At 44.3% G+C, this 23,930-nt stretch overlaps 1 protein-coding gene across 4 annotated transcripts in view; it reads left to right on the top strand.

Annotated features, from left to right (window-relative positions):
- Positions 1-23,930, top strand: part of EFCAB11 (EF-hand calcium binding domain 11) — a 154,082-nt gene that overhangs the window by 16,322 nt on the left and 113,830 nt on the right. For 3 of the 4 annotated variants that reach the window (XM_014543673.1, XM_005871183.2, XM_005871184.2), the window contains exons 4-5: positions 3,960-4,061; positions 5,303-5,393. In XM_014543673.1, coding sequence (XP_014399159.1) covers positions 3,960-4,061; positions 5,303-5,393 — 193 coding nt within the window. Of the gene's footprint in view, positions 1-3,959; positions 4,062-5,302; positions 5,394-7,494; positions 7,605-23,930 lie in introns of those variants that run through there. The other variant, XM_014543672.1, reaches the window with a different exon arrangement.

Raw genomic sequence — 23,930 nt, 5'->3', positions numbered from 1 at the left:
GTGCACAAATTTTTGTGCACCGGGCCTCTAGTATATAATAAAAGGCTAACATGCAAATCGACCAAACAGTGGAATGGCTGGTTGCTATGACACGCACTGACCACCAGGGGGCAGATGCTCAATGCAGGAGCTTCCCCTGTTGGTCAGTGCACTCCCACAGGGGGAGCGCTGCTCCGCCAGAAGCCGTGGCAAGCGCAGCGGTGGTGGCGGGAGCCTAAGGATGTCCAACTGATGGCTTAGGCCCGCTCCCTGTGGAACGGGCCTAAGCCATCAGTCGGACATCCCCCGAGGGCTCCCAGACTGCGAGAGGGCGCAGGCCGAGCTGAGGAAACCCCCTGCCCTCCCCCCTGCATGAATCTCGTGCACTGGGCCTCTAGTGTAACTATAATAAAGTGTGTTTAGGTAACTGTGATTAGTGAACAGTATGCATGGAAGACCCAATGTTGTGTTTGAAACATATTGTTTCTCTCCAGGAGTGGGCACAGGTAATGCACATCTCATTGGAGATGAAATCCGATGGCAGTAGAATCACTGAAAGTGAAGTGAAGTGGTAATTTTAGGTTTGACTGTTGGAATAGCAGGTGGAGCTAGTGGGAAGACCTCTATTTCTAGGCCATTTAAAGAGCAGCAAGATGCACAAAGCTTACCTTCATGTGTTTGCATTTCAGAGCTGCAGGCAGGAATGGCAGACCGTTATGCACTGGCTTTGAAAGTGATCGCAGCACTACAGTGTGAGAGCCACGCTGAATGCAGTGTGAGGGCAAGCCCTTTAGAGAAGGGACTTGCGTTTCCATATGGGTTGCCATGGAAGTTTAAAACAAGTTGCAGTGGTTCTCAACCTGTGGGTCGCGACCCCTTTGGGGGTCGAACGACCCTTTCACAGGGGTCGCCTAAGACCATCGGAAAACACATGTATAATTACATATTGTTTTTGTGATTAATCACTATGCTTTAATTATGTTCAATTTGTAACAATGAAATTGGGGGTCACCACAACATGAGGAACTGTATTAAAGGGTCGCGGCATTAGGAAGGTTGAGAATCACTGAGTTAAGGGCATGTGGGGTATCTTCTTGTTATTTACTTATTCAACAAATATTAATGAATGCCTGCCTATGTGGGAGGTATTGTGATAAGCACTGGGGGTAAAATTTTAGACAATAAACAGTGCTTTCCCTCAGCACATCTCAGGCAAACGTGTGGCCAAATAATTACCATAGGATGCAACAGAGTCTATGACTTTTTTCTTTTTTTAATTTTCCTCTTGTGATGAGAACTTTTTTAAAAATATATTTTTATTGATTTTAGAGAGGAAGGGAGAGGGAGAGATAGAAGCATCATTCATTAGCTGTCTCCTGCATGCCCCCCACTGGGGATCGAACCTGGGACCCTTGAGTCCGCAGGCCAATGCTCTATCCACTTAGCCAAACCAGCCAGGGCATGACCATGTTCTTGTTGTTGAGAGAGACACACTGATGTGAGAGAGAACATCAGTGTGAAAGAGAAATACCAATTGGTTGCTTCCTGAACTTGCCCCGACTGGGGATTGAACCCTCATCCTGGGAATGTGCCCTGACTAGGAAAAGAACCTGCCACCTTTTGGTGTTTGGGATGATTCTCCAATCAACTGAGCCACCGGACCAGGGCTGGTTATGACTGTGTTATAAATAGAGGGCTGTTGGGTCACAGAAGTGGGACTCAGTTGAAAGAAATCAGGGTAGTCTTCAAAGAGGAGGCCAGGCCCTCGTTGCATCTGGAGGGAGATGTAAAAATTCACTAGGAGAAAAGTGGAACATGCATTCCAGACAGTGTGTCCAACATGCGCACAGGTATGGAGGTGTGTGTGAAAGAAACATCGGGAAATCTGCTAGGGAGGCTAGCAAGGTAGACGGAGGCCAGACTGTGAAGGGACTCCTAAAATATGCCAAGGTCATTGAGTACATTATTCAAGAATTCCAACTAATCTAGACGCTATTTAATTGATTAGCTTTTGGTGTTCGTGAAACTAGTTATGGATTTGGTCTTGCGGGAACATGGCATGATGACTTCAGTGTTAAATATGTTCTCTGCTCACAAGGGTGAATGGATGAGAATGGAGCTGAATCCAGACACACCCTAACTACTATGGGGGGAAATGCTACACGTGCTAATTCCATGCAATGCATAGGTGTGGAGCACACCCCAGGCACTCTGGTAGGTGCTGGGAGACAGGCCTTGTTGCTAGAGCATATCCATCTGCCTCCTTGACTTTTGCTCTTGGTTGTCTCCAACGCACTGAACACTTAAGTCCAGATCACAAGTCTCATCTCAACCCCAAATCCTGCTCGTTCCCAGGTCTTGCTCAGCTCTATAAAGGACCCTTCTTGGCATCTCCCTCTTTCTCACCTGCCTCATCTAACCCTTCATCTGTCGTGAAACAGGTCCGGACACCTTCCTCTCCTCCATGCCCACTGCCAACATCCTAGCAACCACGTCTCTTGCCAACAGGCTCCTAAACGGGTCTCCCTTTTTACCGTTCACTCTCTCCCAGTTCTTTTCGAGGTCACAGCCAGGAAGATCTTTAAAACATCTAAATCAGATCATGCCACTTCCCAATTCGCCTTGGCACCTGCTATTCCGCTGCCTGGAATGCTCTTCTTCCCATCCTTTAGCCGCTTGGTATTTTATCATTTAGGCTTAAATATTACCTGCTCTGAGAGATCTCTCCTTCACCAGAGCCCCTCTGTAGGAGGGTTCCTGTGACTCTCTGACAACCTCCCTTTCCCCCTCATTGCATGTGCCATGGCTTATAATTATGTGCACGTTTGCAACTGAACCTGTGCGGTCACTGCTCCCCACTAGCCCAGGCGCTCCCTTGGGACTGGAATCCTGGGTGTTCCCTTTTCCCCTCTCTTTCCAGAGCTTGACACGGTGTCTGGCACACGGTGAATCCTAGAGAGTTGTGGAAAAATCGTTTCAACACATAAAGATAGATGGGCGTTTTCAGTTTCTAAATCTCTAACTACAAACAAGAAAAACGTGGAAAATTAAGAAAACGGTTTTCTGCGTTTCCCTCCACCATTGGAACTATTTTAGGAAGGGTATGCAGCTCTGTGTGACCTCACCGAAAGGAAAAGGGTGCCGGTTTTTAGAAATCAGCACATGGTTTTTGTGTGATTTTTGGGGCTATTTTTAAGGCAGTGATATTTTATTTAAAAATGGAAATCCTGAGGTATAAAAATGAACTGCTCTTTTTCGATATTCAGGGCTCAGGACACCAAGATGTTTTAACTTCTTGGCTCCACTCTTTAAACCTATTACAAAGATCACATTAGAATTCATTTTAATAGACTTTGTGAGCACAGTACCCAATCTCATACGATCCTGCTGGGCTCTTCTATTATGAGAGTCACGGGAAGCAGAGCCAGAGGCGGCAGAGCAGTCCCCGGGAGGACCCAAGGCTGGGGACCGTGCCAGCTCCATTGTTTATGGAATATTCTCTCCACTTTTATCTGTGGGGTGCAATTGGTATTGACTTTTGAGAAACTACTTCTTTGCCCCGATCTCGCAGTTGGAAAAAAAACCTGCGGTAATGACATCTGGCTAGGAAAAAAGGCATCAAAGCCGCAGAAGGAAAGAAAAATTATGAGACCTTGTTTGATATATAGTTTGGGCCCGTCTGTTAGATCTGTTCAAGGGACGTGTGTTACATTTTTGCGAGGTCGCCATTCCTTTATCCCCAGGAAATGCCCAGGGAAGTAAAACTGTCTATTGTTTTTGCTATTGACTGCTGGTATTGGGCCTCCTTAGCATTTAGCGAAGTGTCTTTTTGACTTTATAGATCTTCAGGGATAAATACTGTTCACCAAAATCAAGATAAAATTTGTTATAATGTATTACCTTTTACTTATGTTTGTTGTTTTTTTATTAAAGAGTAAGGCAGTCATTTTTGAAAAAAAAATTCCCCCCCCAACTTTTAGGTCTAACACTCGAGGAGTTTTTAAACATTATAAGGAAGAAGAAGGAAGCTCAGCTGTATCGGAATGAAATAAGACACATCTTCACAGCTTTTGACAGGCACTGTAAGTCTCTTCAAAGTGTTTTGAAATTAAAAATTGCTATTAAAGAACTGTGAATGGGCACATATACTCAGTACATGAAATTAATATACTTGGAAGTTTATTTTTTACTGTCCTCATTAGCTGTTACCTTAGATATTGGTGTGGATTTTTTTTCTCCACCGTGATTTTAATTTCTTGACATTTACCATGGATAAAATAAAGTTAACAGTTATATAATTGTACTTAGCGGTTAGAATCCGGGCAACAAAAGGGCTGGCCATGTGGGGTTATAGGTCACGAGCCACCTACGCATGGTATCTCCTTCGGCTCCTGCTGTGACCTACATTTTACTGGAGGAATTGTTTTCCCACACCGGGTGTGGCCGAGAAGTGACTTCAGATCTCCTACACCCCACACATCTCACACAGGGTGAAAATACTCATAGAGTCCAGGTTCTGTATCTTGGCTACTGTTATGGCTTCCCCCTCAATATGATTATATTATAATTAGGGGCCCGGTGCCCAAAATTCGTGTGTGTGTGTGTGTGGGCTCCTGCCTGCCAGCCTGATCGCCCCCTAACTGTTCTCCCCTGCCAGCCTGATCCCCCTAACTGCCCTCCCCTGCTGGCCTGATCCTCCCCAACTGCTCTCTACTGCCTGTCTGGTTCCTAACCGCTCGCCTGCCTGCCAGCCTGATCGTCCCCTAACTGCTCACCTGTCAGCCTGATTAATGCCTAAATGCTCCCCTGCTGGCCTGATCGCCCCCAACTGCCCTCTCCTGCAGGCCTGGTCGCCCCCAACTGCCCTCCCCTGCTGGCTATCTTGTGGTGGCCATCTTTTGATGACATCGTGCGAGGGCGTTGGCGCGACGCCACCTAGGCTTTTATTATATAGGATTTTAATATCAAGCAAGAAAACAAATGAATTTTGAAGAATAAATTGTTTTGTCAATTTACAAAGACTTGAACCTGAACTTATTGCAGTGTATGTCTCTACAGTCCTCTCCCTGGGACTCAGAGTCCGAGAATGATAGGGCTGGAAGTGGCCTTCCGGATCACCCCGGACTGCACTGAGGAAGAGTACGACTGGATTTGTAAATCCTTCCAATGAGACAATCTCAGATTACCTAACATGTAAAACCGACCATACATTACTGTTCTTTTCCTAATAACATATTAAAGCGTCATGCAAGTTTTATGGCTGAAATAACAGTTCATAGGGTTAATAGAGGTAAGTGAATGTTTACATTTTGTTTTCAAATAGATCGTGGATATTTAACTTTGGAAGATTTCCAAAAAGCATTCAAGCAGGTGGCTCCCAAGTTACCAGAAAGGATAACGCTCGAGGTTTTCAGGTAAGACCCCAAATCCTCACATGCACCCACCCCTTGGTGTACCATTTCCTTTTTCAAGTTTTCAGTTTTATGGAGAAGACCTTTTTATGCTGATTTCTTCACGAATGAACATTGTCATCTCACAGTATATGATCGTGACCCTGGAGAGAAATTATTTATAGTTAGCTCTTCATGCACCGATGCCCTCGATGGTGGGTGCTTGCCCACCTGGGAGGTGCGTAAGAACGTTTGGTAGGGGTGGGAAAGGGACAGGAAGAGAGTGGAACTGGTTTGTGTATTTATGTGTCGACCAGAAACAACGAAACTTTAGTGTGTAACACGGATGCTGGTGTTCTCCCATGGTCAGTATTTCATCAGACACAGGCTACGCATATTCTCTGGAGAGAAGAGTTGATATTGCTTAAAGGAGCCCCCCTGACTCCTGCTCGTCGCAGTGCATGCATTCATGATAAAGTAGATTTGAAGAGTATATTAGGTTATCTTTATGAACTGATTTGGACACAGTGGGCAAGTGGCTTGAAAGCAGTTTCTGTTAGGAAACTGCCGATTGAAGGTAACATGCTGACATGAGAAAATAGCAGAGCTGCCTCTTCTGTGACTGCCAGCATGAGCTCGTCATCACCTGTGGCCAGGTGTATTAGTCAGGGCTCGGAACAGCAGCAGGAGCCAGAGAACCAGCATAGCACAGCTCAGGAAAGATGGCAGTGTACTGCTCTCTCACAAACACAGGCAGTCAGGGCCGATTCGATGGCAGTATAGCCATGAAGGACCCAGGTGCCTCCTTTCTTGTTCCGGCTGCCTCCACACCTGGCTTCGCCCTCCTGCTTCCAGGATTGCTTAAATTTCAGCCATCAAACTTGAACTCCAACCAGGTAGGAGGAAAGGGAACAGAAGATAGGCCCCTCCCTCTAAGTCTATTGTCCCCATGACCAAAACTCAGTTCCAAGGCCATGTGCAAAATGTCATCTTTGCTCTGGGCGGTCACGTGCCCTCTGAGTTTCTGATACTGAAGGAGAGAATGGCTGTCGGGGGACATCTGGCAGGTGTTCCCATTTGGGATAAAAATAATTTAATGAAATCTGACCAGCTGTCAGCCCTGCCCATTAGAAATGATGAAGAAGGTTATTTGAAATAAGGATTTGCACTCACGGTTATTGATAGTGACATATATGAAATTCTTTTGCTGTGTCATTCACAAGCAAGTTGTTGAGCAAACTATTGAAGGAGAGCAGTTAAAGGCACCTGCAGACCGTGCCATAGAACAGTTTTGCTTAGTTGATTCTGGAACAGCAGGTTCTTTAAAATATAATGGAACCTTTGTACACACTTTGTGATGAGAAAGAGTAATGAATGTCAATGTATTTCTGCCACACAAGCGTTGTTTTAAGAAAAGAACAAAGAATTGTTACTTTATTTTCCTTTTACTAAAAGACAGGTGTCCACATTTGCTGACCTTTCTGTGTTAAGTGGTTTCAGGAGGAGCTACCTCATAGAAATTTTTTAACAATACACTTAAATATAACCTTTCAAGGTATAAGCAATGTTTTAACAGAGTACCTGCTTCTCCAAAGAAACCTGCGCTACCTGGACAGCATTTTTGGAAATGGGTATTTGGAAACGTGATTTAAAAAAGATGGCCCAGCTGGCATGGCTCAGTGGTTGATCATTGACCATGAACCAAGAGGTCACCAGTTCAATTCCTGGGCATGTCTGGGTTGTAGGCTCGATCCCCAGGAGGGGGCGTGCAGGAGGCAGCCAATCAATGACTCTCATCATTGATGTTTCTCTCTATTCCTCTCCCTTCCTCTCTGAAACCAATAAAAATATATATTAAAAAAAGATGCATGTCACCTATTAAAACCCTTCACATCTGCATGTTTAATAAGTAGAAACTGAAATGTCCTAATCTGGTGGGAAAAAAATCTTACAAAGTTTTATTGGTTTTAGGACACAGTTTTAAAAAATATAAACATTTGATAGCTTTCATAAGCTTTCAAGAGTGACTAATATCGGGGAAGATGGACATTTACTTTCTAAATGTCAGTGAGCAGTAACAGCAAAGTAATAATAATAAAAAAAACTTTAAACCTTTCCGTATCAGAGGTTGGACTTCAAAACCGAGGGCTCAGTGCCATGTTGCCCTTTTCCATCATATCTGCATATCTTCGTGACATGACTCTGACAGCCATTCAAGCCAAGTATTAAAACAAATTGCTCAACCACAAAGGATTAAACTGAGATGTTCAGAAATAATAGCGGATATTAAATCATGTTCTTGATAAATATCATGAATCGTTTTTGGTGACAATAGAAAGTTGTTTGCCATTAAATAAAATACATGCATCTTTAATTCTTTAGAATTTCTATATTATGTTTTATAATGTGCACCTAAAAATAAATGTATTGCCTGGCCAGCGTGGCTCAGTGGTTAAGCATCAACCTATGAACCAGGAGGTCCTGGTTCAATTCTTGGTCAGGGCACATGCCCGGGTTGCGGGCTTGATCCCCAGTGTGGATGCAGGAGGAGGCAGCTGATCAATGATTCTCATCATTGATGTTTCTCTCTCTCTCTCTCTCTCTCTCTCTCTCTCCCTCCCTCCCTCTCTGAAATCAAAGAAACAAAAATAAATAAATGTATTCATTGGTCCATACATCTTATCTTTCCCAGGATTATGTGATCAACACAGTTTGGGGACCACTGCCATATACAACCTAGCAAGGCATTTTTAGTTCATTGAACGTGCCCTGTTTAAACTCTCCTTTGTATTATTTTTTTATATAGCACTACAATCCCTAAGCCAGAATAAATGATGCATAATAAGTATTAAAGGAAGTTGTGAAAACAAAAAAGGAAAAATATGTCCTGTACATTGAAGTAGCCCAAAGAAACAGATGCCTGACTTGCACACATACCTCTGTTTTGGTGGTGCAGACAGGTTTCAAGGATAAGGAAAAGAAAACCAGTGATGCCAAATCCTATAATGTTTCTAAGGTTAGACACTTGCTCTTCGAGAAGCTCGAGTGGCATTTGACTTAATTGACGAGCACAAATGGGGTTCATTGCCCAGGTCCATGGTTACCCAGAAGCAAGCTGGTGCCTGAGGATCACTAAAGGAAGGCAGCTAGGGAGGGAGCCTTCTCCTTAAAGCAGAGTCGCCTGTGCCGTGACAACTGAAGGAGTTTTCATAATCTTCCATTCATGGGCTGCCAGATTCTCACCAGAGAAACTTCTGAAGATCAAGAGCCGTCTCTTTCAGAAGTACTTGCCCATGTTGCACTCCCCTAAACCAACAAAGCACAACAGTAAAACCAACCAGACAACCAAAGCGAACAACTCAAAAAGACAGACTTGGGGCATAAGGCATCAAAGAAGCATTTCTCTTCATAAGTTGATAGAAACACCGGTGCGCCATTGATTAAATCCTGGGGCGTTCCAGGGACCAAATGAGAGACTTTGATCAGGTTTGTGAGTTGCTGCCTGACTGCTTTGGTTATGTCTACCTTAGTGATTTTTATCATGAATGAAAGCAATGTCTTTTTAAATATATATGGTCAGGGTCTGTGACAGTCACGTTCTGTTCTGCCATCATAACCTCTTTTGGTTTAATGTTACTTCTGTAGTTAAATGGATTCAGAGCTCACCTCCAGGCAGGCCTTGTGACATCGCTTCTGTGTAGCTGAAGTTGATCATAAGAACTACCTTCCCTGGTGCCTTTCACGTTCAAAAATGTTTATCTGGGCCGTTGTCCTTGAGTAAAGGTATATAATGGATTGAGCATTAACACTTTCACGTCATGTTCTGTTTCTTTAAGAACACTGGTTATATATGTTGGAAGTCCTTTAAAATTTTTTGTTAACTTCTGTTTCATCTGCTTGTTTTGCTCACGCCTCTTAGTATATTTTCCACAGTGTCTCTTCTCCCGCGTGCTACATCTAATATGGCATTTCCCTACCAGTTACAGTTTATTTTTCTCTGATATTTCTTTCTTGAGCTGCATCTGCGGATGTTTCATTTCTTTTTTTGTTATTTTGCTGTATCTTGTTATTTTATATTTCCCCTAAGGTTTTCTGTATCTACTTTCAACTCTTGTTTTATGGAGGTGCTTGCTTTATTGGGAGAAGCAGTGATTTTTGAGATTTTATTTTTAATGGGTGATTGCTTGGGAGCTACTGTTCTAGCTTTTTACATTTAAATTAAGGAGAGCAAGTTTTCTACCGAAGGAAGGGTTTTGAGGAACAAGTTACTTTCTTAAACCAAGAGATGATATCTTGTGTAGAAAACAAACACAAAAGTTGGTACTAGCTTGTTATTTCTAAGATATAAAATGTTTAATATTTGGGTTTCAAAATTTGAGATTCCTTTCAGTGTTTAAAACATAATTTCCACATAGAGCCGATAACCAGGATTTGTGTATTTGTGTTCTAAAAGAACGGAGTGTGTTTGAGTAACTGAAACAACTTTTTTTCTACTCACCACCAATGGCAGAAGTTCAAGCAGTATGAGATCTGACAATACTATTTATACAATAGAATTAATGTGAGATAATAGGCTGTTTCTAGCACAGAAAGGTTGAAACAAACAAAAATACCTTTCCTTTTTTAAAAATATATTTTTATTGCTTTCAGAGAGGAAGGGAGAGGAAAAGAGAGAGAAAGGAACATCAATGATTGGCTGCCTCCTGCACGCCCCCTACTGGGGATCGAGCCCACAACCTGGGCATGTGCCCTTGACCAGAATTGAACCCGGGACCCTTCAGTTTGCAGGCTGATGTTCTATCCACTGAGCCAAACCAGCCAGGGCCCTTTTCTTTTTAATATTAATAGAACTTGCTGAAAACTTTACAGAGCTATCTTTTTAAAAAAAGATTCAAAATCTTTAAAGACGAATGGGTTAAGTTAAATGTATTTAACTTGGCCAACATCTGGTCACCTTTCTAAACTCCTCCTTAATTCATCCCGAATTCCTGTGTTGTCCTTGGCCTGGTGCTTGTTCCTGTGGATGTGTGATGTGTATTTAAACTTTGTTCTGTTTCCCTTGCTGGCAGTGCCTTTGTCTACTTCCTGTCTGTCCAAGGTAGACCTGTCTTTTCAAGGTCCTGCTCAGTAGAGCCCCTTTGTCCTTGACATTGAACATTCTTCTCTCCTTTCTCTAAATTTTTATTGTACTTACTAGAGGCCCGGTGCACGAAATTCGTGCACTGGGGATGGGTGGGGGGTCCCTTAGCCCAGCATGTGCCCTCTTGCAGTTTTGAATATTTCTTGCCACTCCCTTCTGGCCTGTAAAGTTTCTGTTGAGAAAGGGAGTTCTGTTCTCAAGAAACTGTTGGGTAAGCAATAAATAAGCAGTACCTGCCACACCCACTCCAGAAGGTCTGAGCGCAGAGTTCCTGGTCTTCCCACCCTAACTGAAGTGCCTTTCCCTCTGAGCCTCTGAAAAAGGAGGCTCTAAGGAGCACCCACTCTCTCAGTGCCTCCACCTGGGAGGCTCGAATCCTGGGAGCTCAAAATTCTAGTCAGTTTTCCTCTGATCATTCCTTGGGTTGGTGCACTGGTGTGTAAAAAGAATGCAGAAGGATTAGATGGGATCTCCTCAAATTTAAGCCCACTGCCTAAAATTCAATATCATGAGCAGTGTAGGAAACGGGTATTTACTGCCAGAGTCAATAAAGAAGAGAGATCTGGAGTCATAATTGTTTATGCTAAGCACAGATATGCACAAATCTCAGTTGACAACTGGGAGGCCTCCCTCTGTTCCTGCTGGCATCATCCTAAGATTACATTGAAATTTGTAGTTCCTAAAGTCTTCATTCGTTGTTACTCAGGAATATCCCCTCATGTATTTTAACTGGTTAGAAGGTTTAATTTAAATAAAGCAGCAGGTAAAGACTTTCTGCTATAAAAATTATTCAAAGCCTGTTCTAAATTACTTCCTCCAAAATGTAGATCCATCTGTTTGTTAAGCATTTCATTTAAATTTTATACCTAGTTCTTCCTTAAAATACTAGTATGTCAGACTGAGGATTTCTGTATCAATTATTTTGTACAAGCTTCAGTGGAGATTCAAGCACAGATACTCTACTATTATCTAATGAAAACAATTATCAAGAATAATATAATAGACCAGTGCCCCGTTGCACGGATTTGTGCACATTGAAAGGAAATTAATTAAAAGGTGGCTGGTGGGGTGGGACTGGGCGAGATGGCTGGACACACCCTGGAGCCAACCTCCTGAGGTCTCTCTCCCCAGCTGTCTGCACCTGGGTGCAGCAGCTTGATGGGCGTCTACGGAGTGAGCGGGGTCCCTCGGCCTGGCCTGCAGGGATCAGGCCGAAACCAGGTCTCCGACATCCCCTGAGGGGTCTCGGATTGTGAGAGGGTGGCAGGCCAGGCTGAGGGACCTCACCGGTGCACAATCGGGGCCGGGGAGGGACTGTGGGAGGGCTCCAGGGCGTGTCCAACCCGTCTTGCCCAGTCCCCATCAGGGCCGATTGGGTCTGGCCGGCCGGGGAGGGACCGTGGGAGGTTGGCCGGCTGGGGAGGGACCGCTGGAGGGCTCCAGGGCGTGTCTGGCCCGTCTCTCCCAGTCCCCAGCAGCTGGACCCCAGCAGCAAGCTAACCTACTGGTCAGAGCGTCTGCCTAGTAGTGGTTAGTGCGCATCATAGCGACTGGTTGAAGGGTTGAACAGTTGGACACTTAGCATATTAGGCTTTTATTATATAGGGTTGTGTATTAGCTAACCTACTGGTCAGAGCGTCTGCCCCCTAGTGGTTAGTGCGCATCATAGCGACTGGTTGAAGGGTTGAACAGTTGGACACTTAGCATATTAGGCTTTTATTATATAGGATGGTTGTGTATTTTTTTCAATCCCTTACTTGGTAAACAAAAATACTGTGTTGAGGATTATCTCCATAAACTACTACAAGTTCCTTGAGGTTATGAGCTTATCTACAGCGTTCACTGTTCCAGCGTATTGCTTTATGCATTGTAGTTACTTAATAAGTAAGTGGTGTTGGTCCACTGTCACTCTACATACCCAGTGACGGTAAAATTCTCACTTACAGTTTCCTCTATAATTAATTTACTTCTTATCAACGAAGAAAGAGAACATTAAAATGCAGTCAGGAGCTTTGTAACCACATGTGGCTTTGCTTCCCATTTTTCTCTTTCTACGTGGGGTTTTTATGCATCCATCTCTGATGGCCCCTTTTGCTTTATTTGGGGAACATTTTCTGCTCTTGATTTAAGCCTCTGCTGTCATCAGGAAGCTGGCTTAATGTTCTCTCTTGCCTTTGCCCGCCAGCAGTGCCCTGTTATACATCTGGCTGGCGCTTTCCTCTGAGAGGATGTTTCCTCCACGCCGGGGAGCCTTCTCCATCGCATGTAAGCACGGAGATTTGCACCTTCCCATCCCCTGTCAATTGGCAAAGGGCTCTGGGAATCTTCTGCTTCCCAGCCATGAAATGAAACCTGGGTGTGCGGGGAGCCCATTCCCTGGCCCGACGGGCAAGGTTCTGAGTGCACAGGCGGGTTGTCAGATATTAATGGGACGCGGAAATACTGAGGCACCAAAGTGCTCTCCAGGCTCGACAGGGGGCGTTTAAGTATATTTCTGGGGTAAGAATTCCATTCTTCATGCTACATGAGAAAGGCAGAAAACATAGAACATATACTTCTCCTTTTGAGGATATTAAAATTGGTTGACAGTAAGAGAATCATGACTTGTAGACTAATGGGTTTTCAGTGTCAGTGTCAATGGGGGTGGGGCTTAGGCAGTTTTATTTATTTAGTTAGTTATTTTGATCCTCACCTGAAGATATTTTTTCCATTGGGTTTTAGAGAGACTGGAAGGGAGGGAGGGAGAGAGAGAGAGAGAGAAAAAAACATCGATGTGTCATGGATTGGTTACCTCCCGCATGCGCTGTGGGGCTGGATACAAGGCTGGGATTTAACCTGCAACCCAGGCACGTGCCCTTGACCAGGAATCCAAGCCGAAACCCTTAGGTTCACAGGCCGACACCCTAACCACTGAGCAACCCAGCCAGTGTGGTTTAGGCACTTTTAAAAGGGAGTAATGGATAGTCCCTTGGCAGAAAGTTCATATATGCTTTATATCGCCGCCATTATAAAAGGAAGGATTGTCATGAGCTTGGATAAGAGGAACCAACAGACTCTTCCGTTCTGCTGCATGAGCCCAGGGCCCTATAGGAAAGTGATTTCCGGTAGCATTTATTTTTGCAAATCATTTGCATCTCTTTTTGAGTGTCATTCCTCACTGCGTTCTTTAAGTTCCTAGGACTCCTTTCTGCCGGCAGCCGACGTGTTAAATGGCATTTTCTCGGACAATCTCTAACAAGAGAATTTCCCGGTTATTATTTTATGCATCAGAATGATTCTCTTATCAATGTAGTCACGGGACCTCAACAAAATCGCAGTTCTGATAGCGAGGGCCTACTTTGGTGAGCACGATTTTTGATCTGTAAGTATCTACATGCTTCTGTGTATAGAAAAGTATAAAGAAACGACTAGAAACCCTATCTCGTTCTTTGTAACCACATATCGCCGGCACCAGCGCTACCTGGTGCGTGAGTGTAATGGCCAAGGAAGGAGCCTTCTTGAGTTTCCAATTTTTATTTCATGAATTTGTGTATTTTCTTTGCAGTGGTAATGCTTTAGTTTTCATTTCAACTGTTTTGTTTAAAAATTTTATTGTCAGAGATCCCCTTTTCTATTTACCCTCTCGCACGCTATCACCGAGGATGTGTGCAGCTTTTTGAGATGACCTCAGAATGTCCTTCCTCTCACACGTAACATATTGAATAAAACTGCACTTTAAAAATCCAGCTACAGAAACAATCACAGTCTAATCATTTCAAGAAAATGTTTGTCTTTCAGAGGGTTCATAATCCATATTGCTCTTTGGACAAAAATGATATCCTTGTGTTTGAGGATAATCCTTTTACCAGCATAAACTTTAGAACTGGTGATGCAGGAATTAAGCTCAGCAACTGGACCGGAAAACGTATAGAGAACAATAATGACTTCATTACATAGATTTGCAGATAGAACGTGTCATTTTGATTTCTTCAGTTAAGCTAATGTTACCCAGGATATGTTATTTCATCTCTTTCATATTTGGGATGTCCAGGTATTGTAGTCCTCTCTTATGTTCAATCCATTCAGATGTCCATTCTACTCATCCTTCAAGGCCCAGATGTTAAGATATTTTTCTCGAAAGCTGGCCCTACCCACCACTTTCCAACCCTCTAAAAGGAAATCGACTCTAGCTTCGGCTTCAAACTCCCAATCTGTCATAAATAGCTTTCTTGTTTATGTTTATACATAAACAAGATAAATAGTTATTGGCGCTTATACATAGTTATTGGCGCACCCATATTATTCCCAGTACTAGAATGTGAGCCTAACGTAAGCAGGCTCACACAAGGGTATGCATCATCACGCTCCCCCCACCGCAGTTTTGTACGTGTTGAATAGTGACTCCATTTTATGTAAATGAGAGGCTTATGTAGTGAACTGAACATGCCTTTTGTTACGTATTTTTGTTTTACTCTCCAAATGCCACACTGACGCCTTGGTAAGGTCACGAGGTGCAGTGAGCCCCAGGGCTTGGGTATCATGAGACTCGAGTTCTAGTCCCAGCTCAGCCACTTCCCTGACTTCCCACAAATCTCCGAGCCTCTCCGGCCTGCACTCTCCTCATCTCGGAAATGAGGGTGTCGTCTGTCTTATAGGGTCTGGCAGGCTCCTTCCAGCCCCGAAACTCACTGATGGGGTGATCTATCCTGCAGAGTGGCCTGGCAGTCTTCTTTATTTTCTCTGTTTCACAGATTTTACTCAGAGTCCACCCCAGCATGAATACAGATGTGCTCTGTCGGTGTGGCAAAGCCCGCTCTCCAGAGGACACTGCTGGGTCTGACAGCCACCCAGCCCAGGGTGTAGTGTTTGAGATGTCACTGTAACAGGTGTTACGGCCGGTGTATCTCATCTCTCGTCTGCATATGTGGTTGAATACGCTGCTCTCGCTGTAATAGCACCCGGGCTGTTTTTCTCTTAATCCACCTGTCACACAAGAAACGGCTGCCATGGTGTCTTTCTTATGACCTAATGTTGCGGACCCTTTCAGTCACCCTTGAAGTTATTAATAGCCGCACATCATGAATGTATTCATGCCATTTTCCTTTCTACAAGAAGGAATCCATTTCTTAACATTTTTCTTTTGTAGTTGATAGGTAACTTCCAGGTGAAAATTTTGATGAAATTGTGTGTTGTGTTTATAAAATAAGAAAAACGTGTACCTAATAGGAGAAATTTCTATTTTATATGAATTTAAATTAACATTGTTTTCGATGTCAAGAAAAAAATAGGGTCAGAATGAAGAGTTACACTTCACAGTTTTGGTTATTCTCTGAACGTATAGCCTAAAATCAGAACCATAGATTTCCAGGGCTGTGTTTGTCTGTGACAGGCTGACCTGTGGCTTTGCTACCTCGTGTCTAGCCATCTTGTCTGCCTGCCTCCTCTGCAGTCACTCTCCTCCGCTCGGCTACCTTGAATAGATACGTTCTTGTCATTCAAAGAGGCTCCAGAGACCAGCAGCAGCCCAGCAGGGAGCTTGTCAGCAATGCCTAATCTCAGGCCTCACTCCAAACTACTGAATCAGATGTGTTTACTTTAATGCGATCCCTGGGCAGTCCATCTGCACATTAAAGTTTGAAAATCACTGGTTACCCTTCTAGTTAAATTTTGGATAGTGAGAGTCACTTAGCATTACTGTTTTTGTGTTTTCTAAAATGTTTATATTGATTTTAGAGAGAGAGAAAGGGAGGGGGGAAAGAGACAGAAACATCGATGAGAGAGAAACAGAAACATTGATGTGAGAGAAACATCAACATCCATCCGTTTTCTCCTGCACATCCCCCACTGGGGATCGAGCCCGAAACTAGGGCATGGGCCCTGACTGGGAATCGAACCAGCGACCTTGTGGTGCCTGGGACAACACTCAGCCACTGAGCCACAGTGGCCGGGCTTTAGCATTACTTTTTGATGGTACTCCTTAACTTCAATAGCTCTTCACTGCCTACCTGATAATGTCTAGATTCCTCAGCCTGACTTACAAGGACCCTGCACACAGACCTGGCATGCTTTTTTAGCAATTCTCCTAGCATTTCCAACATCAAAAATTCTACTCCCTCCTTCTGATGTACTTGCTCTATACTGGTCCTGTCTCATTTCTTTTGTAGCATTTTTGCTCATGCCAGGTTCACTTCCCGCTCTTCTCTTGCTCTGACTTCCCATCCACATACGTAAACGGTATCCCTGCCTTAGAGCTTTGCCTTCCCTGGTCACTCCAGCCCGCATCAGCTCTCTTCTCCCTTAGCACTCCAGCAGCACTGGCCACATTGATGCATCTAACATCAGCAGCCACGGTGACACTGGCAGCTGGCATTTACTGAGTATTTAGTACAGTGATGGCGAACCTATGACACGCGTGTCAGAGGTGACACGCGAACTCATTTTTTTGGTTGGTTTTTCTTTGTTAAATGGCATTTAAATATATAAAATAAATATCAGAAATATAAGTCTTTGTTTTACTATGGTTGCAAATATCAAAAAATTTCTATATGTGACACGGCACCAGAGTTGTTAGGGTTTTTCAAAATGCTGACACGCCGAGCTCAAAAGGTTCTCCATCACTGATTTAGTATGTACCAGACACTGCGCTGAATGAATCCTTTTCATGGGTTAGGGTCTGTCCCCATTTTACAGATGAGGAATAAGCCCAGAGAGGTCAAAGGACTAGTCCAAGGTCACCAGCTGGTGAGTAGTGGAATCAAGTTTCATACTCAGGCAGGCTTGTGCTCTTAATTCCCTTCTAACTTGTTTGTGTGTGCGTGTATTTTGTTTGTTTGTTGTTGTTAATCCTCACCCAAGGATATATTTCCCATCAATTTTTTTATTTTTTATTATTTTTTGTTTGGTAGAGCGTGTGGGAGGGAGGCAAGAGAGAGAGAAACATCAGTGTGAGAGAGACACATCAATTGGTTGCCTCCTGCATGCACCCTTACTGGGGCCAGGAATTGAACCTGCAACCCAGGTAGATGCCCTGACTGGGAATTGAACCTGTGACCCTTCATTGGGTGGGCCCCTTCTCACTTCTTTTAACGGTATAGACGTCTGGAGAGTGGGAACCAGGCCTTTTTATCCCCATACTTGGCATGTCTCTGCCCAGAGATGCTCCTGATAAGCCAGTTGCGTAATTCTATAGTTTTCCCTTATTCATATGAATTGGTTTGGTTTGATTGTTATACTTGAGGTTTCGGTTGGTTATCTGCGATATAAACAAAAGAAGCTGTTTACAAAAAAATGTACAAAAGGAAGCTGATGCAACATTTTTATCACATGAAACTGTAGCCGGCATCCCAGCTGGGGTTGCTTTAATGGGAAGCCATGTGTTACGCATGTTGCCTTTGGAAGTTGATCACAGTTGCAAAGTATTTTGCCAAATACACTGGAAAAACAAAACATATTCGAAATCAATAAGTAGGTTTTTATCATTTTCACTGGGGTGGGGTGCTAACCTGAATCCACAATTGTCTCTTTATAAGGCAGGGTTATGCTTTGATTCACCTGGAACACCCTTTGCATCAGCCGCCGAGTTCAGCGTGGTGTTTTATCATTCCCGGCTGCTCGCATTACCTGCCTGTCTCCCCTCCTTGGTTGCAACCTGCTGCTGGAGAAAATCAGGGCGAAATAGTAATTAAATGCACTGCAGACTGCGTGTGGTGCCTACTGGTTCCTGCTCTTTCCCTCGCCCCTGCCTGTCCCCAGGAGAGGCACCAAGACTAATGCCCTTTACCTTTTCCCACTCTCTCCTGCCCATCACTCACCTCTACGCCTCTCCCACTCCTGGGACTTAGAATTTCACAAGCCCAGAACCGGATACTGATGGCTGATCCTGGCTGCTGGTTCCTGTTGGACCCGTGGTTCTCCTCCCTGCTGTATCCTCCCCACCCCCACCTCTGTTCTCCTCCACTCTCGGCTCCTTGTCTTCACTATGAGCCAGGCCTCAGGCTGTGCCTGTGACCAAAGGCCCCACCTTGGTTCTGATCAGCCTGCAGTCCGACCTTGGCTTTTTTTTTTTTTTTAATATAGTGTTATTGATTTCAGAGAGGAAGGGAGAGGGAGAGAGAGATAGAAACATCGTTGATGAGAGAGAATCTTTGATTGGCTGCCTCCTGCAGGCCCCACACTGGGGATTGAGCCCGCAACAACCACTGAGCCATGCCGGCCGGGCGGGGCCTGAGCTTTGAACTGGGCTCCGGTAGTTGGACGTGCTCTGTGCCAACCGGAGACCTGAAGCGAGCTTACCACATGCCTTTCTGCAGTGCATCTACCTCCTCCCCAAACACAGATACCACAACCCACTTCCCTCTCCCCCTCTCTGCAGGTGTGACATCTGAGAGATCTGTGAGCTCTGTAACCTTTTGGAGCTTGTTGCCGACCTTGACCCAGAATGGGACCAACCTCTCAGTCCAGGCAAACTGTTGTGCCTACTTGACCCAAGAGCTTGGACTACCTGAGCCCATCTTCTGTGCAGTCCCCCAGCCCCGATCCAAATGCTTTCCTTTCCGTGCCGAGGCCTGGTACACCTGTCCCTCGGGTCATGTGATACCCTGTTGCCGTCCAGGAGAACTTTCCCTCACCTGCCCTTGGTTCCCTATTTCCGGGATGGCAAACGGTTGGCATGTGTGTCATCACGGTCTCCTCCTGGGCCTGTGGCCTGCACTCTTCTGATGAGCCTCAGGATCCTTCTCGGGATCTCAACCCAAGTCACTTCACTAGCTTTGTCACACACGATGGATCGGCTTGCTCCCTGTGACGGTTGTACCAAACCTTTCCCACTGCTGTGCATTGCATGTGACCTTGCCTTCGGCTTCGCCGACAGGGTCATGGCCTCTGCCTGGGTCTCCTTTACTGGCTCTTTTGATTTAAGAATACCACTGCCTAGCCCTGGCCTGTGTGACTCGGCTGGGCGTCATTCCAGGAACCGGAAGGTTGCCGGTTCGATTCCCAGTCAGGGAACATGTCTGGGTTGCAGGCTCGATCTCTGGTAAGGAATGTGCAGGAGGCAGCCAATCAATGTTTCACTCTCACATTGATGTTTCTCTCTCTTTCTCCTTCTCTCTCTCTCTCGGTCTCTCTCTCCCCCTTTCCCTCTCCCTCTCCCTTTTCCCCCTCCCTCTCCCTCTCCCTCTCCCTCTCTCCCCTCTCTCTTCCTCTCTCTCTAAAAATCAATAAAAAATACTTTTGAATAAAGAATACCACTGCCTAATAACAATAGTACAGTGGATGGAATTTACAATTAAAATGTTTAAGTACACTTGACATTAAGTGTCATTCAGGACTCAAGTTAAAGAATGTGTTTAGGAAGAAAAATACAAGTTAAAAAAATGCTTGTCTTAAGCCAAGTCGTCGTCTTGTTAGGGTTCCTGGTAACCCATTTGTGATTTCAAGCAGAAATCTTCTCTGACTTGGAGATGGCAGATCAAGGCTCTCCGCCAAGGAGGGGAGGGGGCAGTAGAAGAGTCTCACACTTGTTCCCTTTTTGCAGAAATTCAGCTGTTTGGTGGAGAAAGTATTCAGTGAATGCAGGAATGAACAAGTGAATGAATAAACAAACGAGCAAAGGAACAGAATGAGGTTGAGCAAAGTTTGCATGTTCAAAGTGTGTATTAAATTGGGTAGAGCAGCTGCTGGCCCTTAATTTTATCTGGGCCTCTTACAGATTGTCTTCTTCCCTGGGTTTGCAATTGCAGATTTAGACTCAGAGGCTTTTACAACATATGAACCTGACCACGCATTTGTATAGAGATTTAAACTGCTATCATCATAAAGTTACTACAGTAGTTTTATACTCTACTAGAGGCCCGATGCATGAAATTCGTGCAAGAGTAGACCTTCCCCCAGCTGCCGACACCGGCTTCCCTCTGGCACCCGGGACCTGGGCTTCCCTCGCAGCCCTGGCTTCGTCCGGAAGGTCGTCCAGAAGGACGTCTGGTCTAATTAGCATATTACACTTTTATTATTATAGATGAGAAAACTTGCTAACAGAACCCTGCCATCAGGGTCAAATTCAGTTAACTGGATGGAACCTTTTTCTTCTTCTCTTGTATATTGTTTAGTAAAGAAGTTTCCTCAAATTTTTACAGTGTAGAATCATTCTGCTGCTTACAAATTTGTCCTGACAAGTGGCTGGATGTACTTTTCATAGACATCTTGTATCCACAAATGGGTTGTTTTGGGGGGGAAATTGGACTCCTTCAGGAATACTTATTCTCACAGATGGATTTATTGTAGGGAGATCAGGTTTGAGCCCCCAGGGCTCAGTTGTGCTGTATACTGCTCTCCGTTGCCAAATACGGTTCAATTAAACAGGGAGGAAGGATAAATGGCAACATATAGCCACACCTCAAATGGCAGAATCCATCTTTGAGTCAGGAATTTTGGTGGAAAAGGCTCAAAATTCTTGAAATGTGAAATTGCCTCTTCATTTTGATTTCCAATTAAATTAATGTCTTATATAGACACTGTAGGCTAGCATAGTATTCCGTACCACTTACCTTGCTCTCTTTCTCTCTTAGTTTCTAATTTTCATTATAGTTCTTAGTCCTTGCTTTTGGAGTGTGAGCTTATGGTCGAATAAATCAAATTAGCTTTAGTGAGTAGATTTTGTTGTCTCTAATGACTTACTAACTGAAATAGACCTTCTTATGTGAAAAAGCCAAAGTGGATTGTTATTTATTTGATTGACAAGGAAAGTCATTTCTAATTTTATTTAGAGACGGAAATAAATTACTTTGCTGTAAATTAATTGTGAAATAAATGTATGATCCTCTCTTAATGAACAAAGCAGATGGGAGAGCCAAGTAAGTGTGTAGTAGATCCAGTCCACCAGTTGGTGGTGCTAAAAAACTCTGATAAGAAATTAATTGGAAGGAGAGGTGGCTCACCTGGAGTGTTTCCTAATAAACGTTATTAGTTTTTGAAAAATTAGTACTGAAAATATATGCCCAAATTATTGCATCTTTTAAGCTTAGGAACCACCCCAGATCTCTTTGATGAACAGCAGAAGACATTTCTAAACGGTAAAGATGTCATTGGCTCTCGTACTATTCATATTTTGGAAATTGCCTGTTGTGTAGCATCTGGCTCCATCTGGGAAACGGCCTTTAGCCTGCGGCCTGGGGAATGGAGGTGCGGGCAGTCACGTATTCCTGGTCCTATTTAGGTGCCGGGTTTAGATGGAAGAAATACCGATTCGTGTTAGTACTACTCTTATTTCACTACTAATGTGCTTTTTAGGGGCTGCGTTTGTTTGTTCAGCCCTTTTTAGCCCCTTGTTTTTAGCGCCCGAGAGGTCCAATAGAGCAACAGTCTGTTGGTTGAATGTGTCCGGAGAGGCACTCAGAGCCTCGGAGTCAGGGAAAGCGGGTTTTGAGTTTCCCAACCTGTTTCGTAACTGTCTCTCCGTCACTTATATAAATTCTTTACAGCTCTGCTTCCCCGTGTGTAAAAGGGGTCAATGACAGCTTTCCCCAGAGTTGGGGTCGGTGTTAGATGAGGGTCAGGAGTGGTCTTTGGATCTTGTTTACCCTTCATCCCCTGTTTGAAGCAGAGACTGCGGCTCAGATATATATATACACACACATACACATACACATACAGAGAGAGAGAGAGAGAGAGAGAGAGAGAGAAACATCATGTAGGAGAAAAACATTGATTGGTTGCTTCCTGTACGCGCCCTGACCAGGGATTGAACCCACGACTCTTCGGTGCATGGGACGATGCTCCAACCAACTGAGCCACACCAGCCAGGGCAGTGGCTCATTATTTTGGGGCCCGCACCATACCCCCAGGCGTGGACCGGGCCTTAGGACAAGGCCTCGTGCTTCACTAGTGGAAAGATCTTTCTAGGTCGTAAAGTTCCACGTAGGTTTTGTAAGGACTCAGACTCACAAAAGAGAAACCTAGTTATCTCTCCCTGTCTCTCCTGGAGATATGTATGTGTTGGCGTGAATCTGACTAAACATCGAAAATTGAGGAAGGGAACGCGTGATGGCTGAAGGGTGGAGCGAAGGTATTACTCAGAGTTTGTCCACACACTTTTATTGAGCATCACTGTTCCAAAGAGGACACCAGGGGCGCCTCAGCTCACCTCTGAGAGCTGCGGACTTAAAGAAGCAGGTGCTTTGCCCTAACCGGTTTGGTTCAGTGGATAGAGCATCAGCCTGAGGACTGAAGGGTCCCAGGTTCGATTCTGGGTTGTGGTCTTGACACCCAGTAGGGGGCATGCAGGAGGCAGCCAATCAATGATTCTCCTTGATGTCTCTATCTCTCCCTCTCCCTTCCTCTCTGAAATTAATAAAAATATATTTTAAAAAAGAAGAAGCAGGTGCTTCCCACCGGGCAACCCTTATCTATGTAACAGGAGGATTATTTAAATTTATGTATTTTTATAATAATATAAAAATTAGTATAGGATTGTCTGTGACATGTTCGGGATTCATGACTTAGATGGTTAATATTTATGGAAGCATGGAGTAAAATGTGTCTTCATCAGTTTAAGCTACTATAACAGAATACCATAGACTATGAGGCTTAAATACCAAGCATGCATTTCTTTCTTTTTCTTAAAAAATATATTTTATTGATTTTTTACAGAGAGGAAGGGAGAGGGATAGAGAGTTAGAAACATCAATGAGAGAGAAACATCGATCAGCTGCCTCCTGCACATCTCCTACTGGGGATGTGCCTACAACCAAGGTACATGCCCTTGACCGGAATCGAACCCGGGACCCTTCAGTCCGCAGGCCGACGCTCCATCCACTGAGCCAAACCAGTTCCGGCAAGTTTTTATTTTTTAATATATTTTTTTATTGGTCTCAGAGAGGAAGGGAGAGGGAGAGAGAGACAGACACATCAATGATGAGAAATGTGTCTAACTGGGGGTTGAGCCTGCAACCTGGGCGTGTGCCCTGACTGGGAATTGAACCGTGACCTCCTGGTTCATAGGTGGACACTCAACCACTGAGCCATGCCGGCCGGGCAAATAATTTATTTCAGAACGTTTAAAAACTCTGATTGTACTCTGGCCCCTGTGGCTCGGTTGGTTGAGAGTCATCCCATGCACCGAAAGGTCACCAGTTCGATTTCTGGTCAGGGCACATGCCCAGGTTGCAGGTTCAGTCCGGGCCAGGATGTGTGCGGGAAGGCAAACCGATTGATGGTGTGTTTTTTCCTCTCTCTCTCCCTCTCCCTTCTTCTCTCTCTAAAATCAATAAAAACGTATTTTAAAAATAAACAAAACTGATTGTTTTTATTACATTTTCCACAGCATATTCTGTGTTTGGAAGGTTGAAACAAGTCCAAAGAAGGCTTCAAAAATAGTAAAATCATAAAACTCTATTAACTAGTTGCCTTAGCCAGTATAGCATTTAACTGTTATATGTACAATATAA

The sequence above is a fragment of the Myotis brandtii genome, unplaced genomic scaffold, assembly GCF_000412655.1.
Source record: "Myotis brandtii unplaced genomic scaffold, ASM41265v1 scaffold332, whole genome shotgun sequence".
NCBI lineage: Eukaryota > Metazoa > Chordata > Mammalia > Chiroptera > Vespertilionidae > Myotis > Myotis brandtii.
The sequence above is the reverse complement of the archived record's forward strand: the minus strand, read 5'-3'. Positions and strand labels throughout refer to the sequence as shown.